This window comes from Annulohypoxylon truncatum (assembly GCF_022578515.1).
Source record: "Annulohypoxylon truncatum strain CBS 140777 unplaced genomic scaffold F4807scaffold_28, whole genome shotgun sequence".
In the NCBI taxonomy this organism is placed as follows: domain Eukaryota; kingdom Fungi; phylum Ascomycota; class Sordariomycetes; order Xylariales; family Hypoxylaceae; genus Annulohypoxylon; species Annulohypoxylon truncatum.
In genome coordinates this window covers 142,921-154,593 of record NW_025953814.1, presented here as the reverse complement: position 1 = coordinate 154,593, position 11,673 = coordinate 142,921, and the positions used below count along the sequence as shown (strand labels likewise).

Sequence of the window (11,673 nt, the reverse complement as noted above, 5' to 3'; positions counted from 1 at the left end):
GGCCCTTGAATTATCGTATGTCGCTGATCGCCAGCAAGAATCAAGATGCGCAGTAAACGGTGGCACAAAAGCACAAAAAGGGGCTAAATTTGACAGAGGTATGTGTTGAGCACAATTCTGTATAAAAATGACAAGACAAGTTCTATTCTCATCAAACCCTTATTATGCAAAAGGGTATAATCATACCCATTCCAATACTCCTATCCCCCCAAAACTCCACATATGCTCATCAAATTGACCTACCTTTAACCCAGAATCAAGAATAACCTACCGTCACCAACTAACAAGCCCCAGGCTCATAGCAATCAGCAATTCAATATTGCAACTCATCACTCCAGCGAATCCTCCGACTCGTCTCCAACGTATCCTCGCGCTCCTGCTCATCCAACAACCTACCTAGACGCACGGCCTGGAAGGCGTTTACCAGGTGCTCGCCGGGATCCGTGTCGAAGACGCGGCCGCTGCGCTTGCGCTTCAGCGACGCTCTCGTCGAGCGCTTTTCGTACACGAGGCGCTCGTGGCCCGCGGCCCGCTCGCAGCAGCGCAGCAGTTGGCCGTAGCAGAACTGCTGGAAGCCGGCGCAGGCCGCGACCGCTTCCCCGTCGAGGTTCGCGGCGACGGCGAGTTCGAGCGCGGAGTCGGCGAGCTCCAGGGCCGAGGCGTACTCGCTTCGTGTTGGGGTGCGGCCGCTGCATTCGAGGATTGCGGAGGCAGAGGCGTGGAGGTTGGTGATTTCGTTGATGACGGACATTTTCAGTGATGAAGTGATGTGACGTGATCTGGTGTAAGTTATGTTTTTGAATGAGTCTTACCTGGTTACTCCGGTCTCAGATGCGGAGTTGGTAATGCTGAGTGAAGAGACATATCGGATCTTATAATCTGAGGACTGCTGGTTTAAGTATACCATCGCGAACCACAATAGCCATTGTCTGTGCTTGTTTCTTTGAGATTCACCTTTGTCACCGAATTCTGCCAGAAAGACGCCAGTGTTTTAAGGTTGATAAAATAGCATTGTGTAGAAAAGTGTGTGTGTGCGCATAGCAAAAAACATGAAAAGTGTATTTTTTCTTTGTCTTCACTTTCGATTAGCACCCATTTATGTCATCAACTCAGGATATTGATCGTAGTTGACTGAGAAAGCCCACCATGTAACAGGTTAACAAGATTACCCCTTTCTTTGTACGGCTTAGTCACAAAAACGTTCCTTAGAATCTTAATTGTATCTATTGGCAACATATTGGCAACATATTGGCAACCTGAAAAATTTTAATATCAAATGTCCTTTTTAACCTTCGATAATAGTTGTAATTTTATTTCATGTTGTCTTTTATCATGTCATCTATCTATTTAACTCGTTACTGATACATGCCATGGTAATTGATCACCGTCCCTTCGTCTTAAATCCGTGATAGCCCCCAACGATCCCCTAGATAATATCTAAGCAAGGCGTTTTCCTCACATAAAGCGGAGTTCTAGCCCCCCGTAAACCCCTGGTGTATAACCTCCACTCTTGCTGCGCCGCGGTCCGTCTTACTGTGTGGCAGTGTGTGGATTATGCCTTACGACCCCAGAATGCAACCTCATCCTTCAGGCCTCCACTGCGGCAGGCCGCAGGAAGCCAATGAGCCGGTCAAAATAATATGAAAGTAAAAGTTGGTAGACTTACCTACACTGAGGCACGTATTCATGTTACACCAATAATCAGCATTAGTAGTGAGGTCTCCAATCGGATGTGAAAGTGATTCTTGACCAGTTTTTCCACTCTTACCTCTTAACGTTATCTACTAGTTTAAGGCCAACTCCTAGAGCCGAACTGCATCGACATGCTCTTCAATGCGGCTGCTCCAGGTTCATACAAGACAATTGGAGGAATTTAATGGGCAGTCCACCCCACCTTATGCTATCCTTGTGGGTATAAGCACGAATTGGTGAAATAATAGCACCATATATCATTACTAATGCTAGATACTAGTCACATACTTGGCGGAAGCGTGAGATAACCTTCCAAGATATTTCGAATCCAACCCACAGGACCTCCGAGGGGTATACGAAGATAGATGGGTGCTGTCGGCGAGCTGCTAGAGATGGCCTTGATTATGTGTGGATCGATACTTGCTGTATCGATAAATCGAGCAGTGCCGAGCTTTCTGAGGGTATTAATTCCATGTTCCAATGGTACAAGAAGTCCAGAACCTGTTATATCTACTTGTCGGACGTGTCAGCAAATGATGATCCATTTACCGACGATTCGGAATTTCGAAACAGTCGCTGGTTCCAAAGGGGTTGGACGCTCCAAGAACTACTTGCGCCTATGGAGTTGGTATTCTTCGACCTCTCCTGGAATGAAATTGCTATCGGCCGGATCAATAGATTCTTGGGTTCTGCTCGAGTAGATCAACGCCGGGCTGCTTTTCCCCACGAAGAAACTTATATCAATCGGCTAGGATTGGTATATCTCCTCTCCGAGATAACAAATATTCCGAAGATCGTTTTAGACACTGGTGACTTTTCACAATTTTGTGCTGCCGCTCGATTTGCTTGGGCCGCGGATAGAATGACGACGCGACTTGAAGATAGAGCCTACAGTCTCTTGGGTCTTCTTGAAGTCAACATGCCTCTACTTTATGGCGAAGGGAACATGGCATTTTTACGTCTTCAAGAGGAAGTTATTAAGTCACGAGATGACGATAGCTTGCTAGCTTGGGGATATTGTTTAACACCAAGAACTCAACCGAGACTCCACGCGGATACCGTCCTTGCCCAATCGCCTCACGATTTCAAACATTGTCACAGCTTCCAGAAGCTAGAGACGGAGGAAACAAGTCCCGATGTACCACTAACGACAACTCACTCTGCTATGACCAACATTGGCATGCAGATGGCGATTCCCATCCGTCCCATCGATCCCAAAAACAGAGTTTTCATCGCAATTCTCAGGTGCCTTGTCCCCGGGACATTCGACCATAGGAATCATCTAGTGGTTCCCCTGGTTCATACGAAAGGGGGCGATAAGAACCATTACAGTCGGGCGCCAGGTAGCCCACCTTTCCTCGTCCGTAGGGAGAAACTATTCTCTCTTATAAACAGCTCAAAATTTCTGTTCACTCTTAGTCGAGCGCTTCCCATATGGAAAATATTTATCACAAAACCAATACCCACACCGATATATCTCCGAGGAAGTTCTGCTATACCGCCACCTCCTCTTACATGGCCAAAATCCAAGAGAAAGGAATGTGAGACGATAGGTCTGCACATCGATGAAGTTATATCGTCCGGATATGAGGTTTCTTCCTTCTATCCTCCTTGGATTACCAGAAGGCTAGCTAATGGCAATTGCCTCGACCTCCGGCTAGGATCGTCAATCCCAGCACGATTTATACTTATATTCTCAAAACGCAGTGAATCCGCATGTGGACATATATCATTTGCTGTCTGCATAAGCCCAAGGAATCGACGAATGGCAAGGGTGAACTATCGGTCAGCCTTAGAGTTCTTGATGGAACAAAGCCGAAGTTTGGAGGTCGATATGAATCGCCACGGTGTCCACCACGAAAAACTCGAATTCGGCGAAAAAGCTTTGAGTGGGCATATGCGATATATTTACAACGTGTGGTTCGAATACATGTTCGGTGATATCCGTATCAAATGCAGAGTAAAGGACTTAGATGCAAGAGTTAGCAGCGGCAAGCTTTCACATGGGCACCGTGAGGGCGAGTCTTATATTATTAAGGCCCCATCAGAGAAAGAGTCTACCACTTCTTGGGATACCAAGCGCCCGGACTCGCCTACGTTACCTAATATATGAAAATATATTCAACGATACATGCCTAGTTGAATTATCTGGGGTTAGGGTTAGGGTTGATGCAAGGATTAGACTCTGAGTTAGGGTTAGGGTAGATAACCCATAACAGACAAAGGAAGGGGATGAACGTATATAAACGACCTTCGAAAGGAAGGGCTTATATCAGCATTCAATATCACATCATCTAATTCTAATTATGTTATATTTTACTTCAACGTTATATGGCCGTTATCCTTCTTACTCTGTGCAAGGGATGCGGCAATGCCCCTCAGAGAAGATCTTAGCAAGGCTTAAGAGAACCTCATTGGTTGGTCGAAGAATAACTCCTACCTAGGTTGGAACCAACTAGATCGTGACATACCCCGCTCTAGGTGAAGAAGCCAACCAAGATCTGTTTCGACATGCAATGCTACCCCGTCGCATAGCTTTAGATAAGTCGGATTGGTGAGTCAGGAGGCTATGTTGGTGAGCGTGACTCCAAGACGCGACCCGCAGAATAAGCACCGCGACGCGCGATTCTCAATAATAAACAAACCTTCCGGCTGCTATTCTGCGAATTCCCTCGATTTCTTCTATTCCCTTATACTTAGCTCTATTCAGAATATGGCATGTCTGCTGCCATGAATGTGAAAGCAAGACGGAAGGCAACCCCTAACACCGCTCAAGGGTGGGTGCGTAAGTTATTCATCAACTTGAACTGCGTATCTAACGATCATATGACTGACGTTACATTTAGCGCCATCGAGCAGTAATCAACATAGGAAGATCACGTTTGATAGTTATCATTCGCACCTCGTTTCGATTGCAAAGGCTATATACGCTGCAAACGGGGAGTATCTCGCGATTGTCGAAGATTACTTGCGATGGAGAAATTGGTCAAAGGCAAAAACCGCTTTTGGCTTTAGTCAGAAACCGGGACGGTTTACCAATGATGATCTCACCGTTCTCAAGGATTTAGTTGCAGCGGGACCGCCGGTGGGGCAATCCGCGGTCCCGCAGCTCCTTGACAGGTTGCGCCAAACATCGTATATCGACATCTGGAGACGGGCTACGGAGAATATGGCCTATCTTAAAAACCATCCGACACATCAGACTAAAAAGCACCTGGAAAATGGGAGGAAACGAGCCGAGAGGATGAAAGCATGCCGAGTCATTGTCGAGACCAGCTACCACAAGGTGGAGAATGAGCTTCGAAACCAGATGCATATCAGCGTCTGCGATGGCGTCGTCGAGAAACTGGCCATGCTCCGCAAGTATGAGGATGCATATCCCGTGACTTCTTCCTCAGAGAGCAGTCCAGATACCCGATTCAAACTCCCGATACCGATTTATCTTTGCTGCATCTTAGCGTGCCTTTTTTTAGCCTTGATTTTTATAGGCGTTGCGTGGTCAAAGTCATCCAATGCTCTCGGTTCCACCAACGATACTGATTTTTGGACCCTGCTCGCATTTTCGACGGTACAACTTCTTGGCTTCTACACGACGGTCTCTAATGTTTCCCGGAAATCGACAGAGAAATCCGTCGCTTGGACATGTGCCCTCTATCTCACGGCTTTCGGTATTATTTGTACCTTAGTATCCATACCCGCGTACACATATTTACCGACTATGTGGAGCACTTTGCTGGCATTCGGAGCAGCTGTCGCACAGTTAGTTGTGCTACTTGAGCTATTGCTGATGGCTGACCATTCCAAAACGAAACAAGCCTAATAAAGCCATCTACGTATCGTTCTACATTCTCCTTGAAAAGCATCAAGGTCATGGTTATATCAATCGTCAATGTAAGGGAAAAGTGTGGTGGGGTAAGGGAGTAGCGGGGTTCAGGGGTTCAGGGGTCACCATCCATTCATTACTAGGAAATGGCGGAGGCCAAACATCAACATTCGTTATAAATGAAGTTTCTTCTTTATTTGAAGTATACATTCTAAGGTAATCGTAAAGACTCTAGGATGAAATGTTGACTTAATCTAGTACTGCTATTCTTCGTCTAGATTCATACCTAGGTACCTATGGGAATGACCTAGACACTCAACTTAAACGATACGAGCGACAACAGGTTCCTGCAACTCCACCTTGCACTGCGGCAGCTCAATGCCATACGTCTCGCTCTGCAACACGCCCGCCTCGCCATTCTCGCTCGTTTCCGGCACGGTATACCACCTCCTATTCTTCAAATCACCGTCCTGCGCCTGGTCGAAGAAGTTCTGCGGCGCGAACATGATGCTGCTCACGGCCTCAGAGTACAAGGTCACAGGGATGTCCTCGCTCCTCGTGAAGTGGTGCATGCCCAAATTGAACCAGACGACGAGGTCCTCGCCGTCGACGCTCTCGCCGTCGAAGAACTTGGCGAAGTCCTGCTGCGGCTTCCACGGCATGTTCAGGTTCTGCACGCTATTGCCCCACGGCTCCGTGTCGTGGTGCCGCGTCACCGCGAGCTGCATCTTAGACAGCGCCGTGTTGCGCCGCGAGAACGGCGAGTTCAAGGTGCTGAGCCGGATGTTCGAGCGCCCGGGCACGATCCGGTAGCCCCGCGCCGACCCCCACTTGTTCGTCGCGCGCGCGTGGTTCACCGCGTACATGACCTCGCCGTTCTCGGCCCAGCTGAGCTCGCGCTCCGTCGACACGTTGTGCGTCTCGAGCGCGATCTGCTCGAACGAGCCGAGCTCCGGCCACCACGGCTGCGTCTGGTTCACGGCCTTGAGCGTGGTGACCTGCAGGTTGTTTTCCGTGCCGAGGATGTCGAAGTCCGCTTTCCAGGTTATCACGTGGTCGTGCAGAGAGCCTTGCGTCGCCTCCTGGATGCGAGGACCCCATGCTCCTTGGTCTTTGTAGAAGAATGACGATTGGAGATATCCCGACGCCCGGACGGTGATCTCGAGGGACCCGTCGACGTGGAAGGCGTAGTCGAATAGGTAGTCGTAGTTTCCCACGGTGGCAATCGAGCGTAGTGTTAGTAGGGACCCTTTGACTACGCCTAGATTGTCAAACCCGTATTCGTTTGTTGTGCCCAGATCACCCCCGCGATGTCGAGACAGGGGGAAGCCTGCGTCAGACTCGAATATGCAGATAGAATTGGGGTTAGTTGTGGTTGTGTTTCCCTTGTGTATAGTTACGTTCCAGAAAGTGGAACCGAACGGGCAATCAAAACCCTCGACAAGTGGGAATAGATCGGCGCCGAGCTGGAAATGGGTATCGTGATAAAGTGTTGTGGCGGACTTCGGCTGGAATCCACCGTACTGCGCTGCCGCCTCTTGCATTGATAACTCATATAATATCCGTTCTCCCTTAAACCGTATGTCATACAGCATAACGCCAAGACTCCGCGTGTGAGCAACGTAGAATGACCATCCCATGTACTCAACGTACTTCTGCTCGGCATCTACCTTGTATCGTTTTCCGCCCACCATGAGGTTTTGCGGAGCGAACTTTTCTTCCAGCGCGCGAGTCCCCATTCCGGGGTTGTATTTTACCAACGCCCAGTCGTAATCGGAAGGTTGGTAAAATTCTTCCTTGAGCTCACCGGCTTCGAATGCGGAACGAAGATCCGCCACGGTTGGAAAGAATCTCGTGTTTGTCACTATACCCTTAAGCTTATAGAGTGAAGCATCTGTGCCAGTGACATCAAGCAGGACAAAGAAGTCGAGTGGTCTAAGATAAGTGGTGGTTCCAGGAAGCCTAAGCATGATTACTTGGAAAGCTTGACTGCCGTCAAATGATGCAGGCGTTGTATCAGTCGGACTGAGCGTCGAATTGGGATTGTCATATCCATAGAAGGATCCTCCCAACAAGGCCTCCGTAATGTCGCTGATATTGGTCATAATCGATGTGAAAAGGGGCGCCGACGCGTCGATACGCTTCTGGTCAAGAAGTCGTCCATTGAAAGGCACAAAACCACCTGACCCTCCATTGTACAGGTAATCCAATTTTTGTATTGTCGTCTCACTTGATACGGGTAGTGGTCCGACTATGTATTCCTGAGATCCAGGTTCCAGCTTGCCTCCTTCAAAAATAATAGCTCGAGCCCAGGAACCGGGCTTTAGTCCAGATGCGTCAAGGTATGGAAGAACATCAGATTTATTGACATGTACTGTGTCAATATAAAATACATAATTATCAGTAAGGATGGCCGTATCTGGGTCAGTCAGATTCAATCCAGATGCAGGGTCGTGAAGCAAATTCCAAACGGCTATATTATCTTCTGGTGATATCTGTGACCAGACATTTGCCTTTGGTGCTGTTATTGATTCAGCTGCTTGGTACAGTGAGCATGTCGAGCAGGTGGCATTCTCCTCGGATTTAACCTGCTTGGTAAACTGGGGGAGGAACGCTTGTCTGAGGTATCCTAATGGCGGTGTTACAGCAGCATTGATGAATGCAATAAATAACAGAGCCGCAAATAGGAATAGCTGAGGCATGTTTGACATATACTGAGGGTTCTCAGGGAGTATTTTCTTAAGAATTAAATATCATGGAGTGCCAAAACCAACGTATACAGACTCTACGGTCCTTATCTCAGCGTTTGGGAAACGTTCGTGAAGCTAGTCTGCCCTTTGATAGGAAACTCGCGTAACTAGTGCAGTACAAGTAATTGATCATCAATGACTAGATCCCGGATAATACAACAATTATCTATAAAACGGCTCTGAATGACACCACGTTTTCCACTCCGTGGACGCGGACCTATCGGCTAAGGGTATACGATTCACGGCTCTAGCCGATTATCAAAGAGGTATGGATTGCAGTAGAGCGAAAAAGAAGGTGGGGACCTAAGATATGGAGTGGTGTCGCTGCAACGTGGGCTCACTTCCCAGTCTCCCCCCTTGGCAAGATAATGAGATAACGGCTCATGAGGTTGAGATAAGCATTCCAAGTTATAGAAAAGAGTAGACATAAGTGATTCTTGGCAGGACTACTTTGCACAATCGAAGTCCAGTATAGAAACTAGCTAGATTATGGTGGACTTGCTGATATATAGAAATAATATCAAAGTAACATTAAACTACTTAGGTATTTGAATACCTACCTAAGCAACTCTTGAAAGTAGAATATTTATCTGGAATCGGAATACTCGACTTACGCTCTACGTCGCGAAGATTTGGTCCAAATACAACAATCACTTTCAAAGGATACAGCATAAAATAGTTATTGATTAAATTATAAACAGTTTAACCATATAAACATAACAGGTAGCTAAACATACGATGATTTGTCAACAAATCTATATCAACCAAGCCCAACAAAAAGCCCAGTCATTACTCATACATCTCTAGAACCAATAGGAATAGCTTCAGTCTACCGTACCTCAATAGAACTTCCTTACTAGGTGAGGCCCTAGACAAATCGTTCGTAAGGGCGGCCATTCGCGATCATGCTATACACCCACATGAACCACACAATCATGAGAAGTCCCTTGAAGATCTCGATAGGCTGCCCACTTGTGAAGTTGTCAGTAGCAACAACCATGACGAAAGAATCAAGGCAGGCGAATATGAAGTGACAAATCGCATCCCAAATCTGTCCTTCTCGAGTACGACTTCTGATGGGGTAAAGTCTCATACGGATTGTACAAAAGATAGGAATCCAGACAAGGAGAGCCCAGATACTTCTTGAAAGCATCGCCTGGAAACTATCGAGTACCGAATAGTTATAATCAATCCCAACTTGAAAAACACTATTCCAATCAGTCCGGACAGCTGAGAATAAGAGGGCTATATCACCGGTTAGCTGATATGTCCAAAAAGTACTAGACATTTTGAACTGGATGAGATTGACGTGTCGTTGTGACTTAGGTTAGTATTTCTTAAGCTTGGCGAATTGATTGATACCTTTGAATTCTCTGTAATGACTTGCTGGGATGAAATTTTGAATCTCATGGGAAAGTCTACTTATATAGACCTACCTATTTATCCTCTGGACCCAACTTGATCTGAAAAAAGGCTTTTTAGGTCGGGATAGGCACTATAGTCCTTCTAACAATGAACTTGTTCAATCTCCTTGGGTAACAATGTAATAAAGAAATTAAAGGAGGTATTGCAACTCACCTTCATGATATGGGATAGTTCATTGTTAACGATATCATTGTTCCTTTCTTCTACTTATAACGCTACTCATTCACGAGTATACCCACGTATCCTCTTTAGGGAATTACTAGGTCACTCAATGAATCAAGCAGCGTTAGGCATTGATACCCACATACGATGAGTCAAAGAGCCGTACCTCCAACTTGGCCAACAGATTAAGTACTTAGATGACGGATGTTATGTCAGGTACCTTGAATATAAGATATCCGAAATGAGAATGACTCTTGGCGTAGTTGCAATAGATGTCGTTGATAGGACTTTCGATTTTATGGAATAGTCGAAGGGGGCTTGTATGTCATGTCCCCTATACATTTAGTTTAGAAAATAAATTTAATAGGGTTATAAAATTAATGGCTATGTCTACCTAGGTACGAATGCATCGGGAAGGGCTTGTTACTTTCGATCATTCAATGTTCTAGCATGCGATATATTATTGATACTAAAGTACCTACTTTGAAGTTTGAAGTTGTTTTAGTATTCCACGATGAGAAGTTGTGAGGTGTTTAGCCCAATGTGGAACATTTTGCTCCAACGTGGATAAAAGTAGCATTTAGGTAACTCTCTGTACTTCATTTAGTAGAAACTGATTGACTACCAATGCCTAACCCTTTCTTAGAATGCTTTAAGGCTAGAGGGGTCTTTCATATATAGTTTAAACATTGCATGAGATGTATCTAGAAAGGGCGCTGTCATGTTATTTCTTGCCAATCGTCCCTAACAAAAGTTTCGTATATGCAATTATTCTGCTGCTTACCAGTAGTCACCTATTTGCAGTTGTGTTAGGTTTATTTTCTTTTATGGTAAGAGATACTTATTGTATGAGAAAATAAGGGTTGCCAGCTATAATTATCGAAACTTACCTCTATTCCTTCAACTAACGCAAGTTTAATCCCGATAGCAACACCTGTAGATCGAGATATCTCTGATATCCCTTTGACTGGCACAAGACTACAAGAACACCACAATGGGTAACTATATTGCCAGTAGTCACTGAGCTCCGCTGGCACCCACACACCCACAAAGGTTTATTTCTGGTTGGTTAGCCCCCTTCGAAAATCACTGCAAGAGCCCCAACACCAGGGAAGCAAGGGCTCTTAGTTCATAGCTGTGTCACAGAGTGAAAGGCAACTGTCAAAGGCTCACCGCAGGCTTATTAGTAGGAAAATAATAATAATAGCCCTTGACGCTTGCCTGATCTACGTGCTCGGGGGACTGCACTATGGCTAATGTACAACCATTGGTTTTATGAAAACTGTAGTCTTATTTTAATCAAAAGGATAAGTATAAAGCAGCCACCTAATATTCCAACACTTTTGATCAAGCCATGGAGCTCCTCCTCGTAAAGGACTTAAATCCGCTCCTAGTTTTACCCCTTTACTTATTCTGATGGTAGTACAAGTAATTTCCCTTCTGATAAAACTGATCTAATGAACTGGAGGGAAGCGTAACCAATGGAAACGGTGATACAAAAACTCAGCTAATTAGAACTAAGCGCTTGATAGGTGATATAATATCTGGGGAAATATTGCCCGGACCGTCACAGGAACAAATGGGTTGCTAAAAGAAAGAATCTCAAGTCTGGTACCTACCTACATGTAGGTACCTACCCCTCGTAAATCATAGATATGTACCTAGTACATATGCGGTACTTGCCGAGACACGTCTGTACTTAGGTAATTAATATATAACACCCGGACACCACGGCGGTTCAAGGATTGCGTGGCTTGGTGTTGGAGGTACTTACCGTACCTACCTACGTACCAACTAAATTGATGCATTCAATGTTACAAC

The 11,673-nt window shown here is 45.9% G+C and overlaps 4 protein-coding genes across 4 annotated transcripts; 2 read left to right on the top strand and 2 right to left on the bottom strand.

The window, feature by feature from the left end:
* Positions 1–83: 83 nt before the first annotated feature.
* F4807DRAFT_435217 (uncharacterized protein) lies at positions 84–1,329 on the bottom strand. Its single transcript, XM_047998874.1, has one exon. It carries the CDS (start codon positions 749–751, stop codon positions 314–316), a length of 438 nt encoding a protein of 145 aa, XP_047851820.1. The 5' UTR covers positions 752–1,329; the 3' UTR covers positions 84–313.
* Positions 1,330–1,690: 361 nt separating this feature from the next.
* Positions 1,691–3,996, top strand: F4807DRAFT_435216 (HET-domain-containing protein). Its single transcript, XM_047998873.1, has 2 exons — positions 1,691–1,908; positions 1,973–3,996. The coding sequence occupies exons 1-2, from the start codon at positions 1,834–1,836 to the stop codon at positions 3,803–3,805; spliced, it is 1,908 nt and encodes a 635-aa protein (XP_047851819.1). The 5' UTR covers positions 1,691–1,833; the 3' UTR covers positions 3,806–3,996.
* Positions 3,997–4,185: 189 nt separating this feature from the next.
* Positions 4,186–5,674, top strand: F4807DRAFT_183528 (uncharacterized protein). Its single transcript, XM_047993599.1, has 2 exons — positions 4,186–4,477; positions 4,539–5,674. Exons 1-2 carry the CDS (start codon positions 4,411–4,413, stop codon positions 5,510–5,512), a joined length of 1,041 nt encoding a protein of 346 aa, XP_047851818.1. The 5' UTR covers positions 4,186–4,410; the 3' UTR covers positions 5,513–5,674.
* F4807DRAFT_435212 (copper amine oxidase) lies at positions 5,623–8,531 on the bottom strand. Its single transcript, XM_047998872.1, has one exon. The coding sequence runs from the start codon at positions 8,224–8,226 to the stop codon at positions 5,836–5,838; it is 2,391 nt and encodes a 796-aa protein (XP_047851817.1). The 5' UTR covers positions 8,227–8,531; the 3' UTR covers positions 5,623–5,835.
* Positions 8,532–11,673: the final 3,142 nt, after the last annotated feature.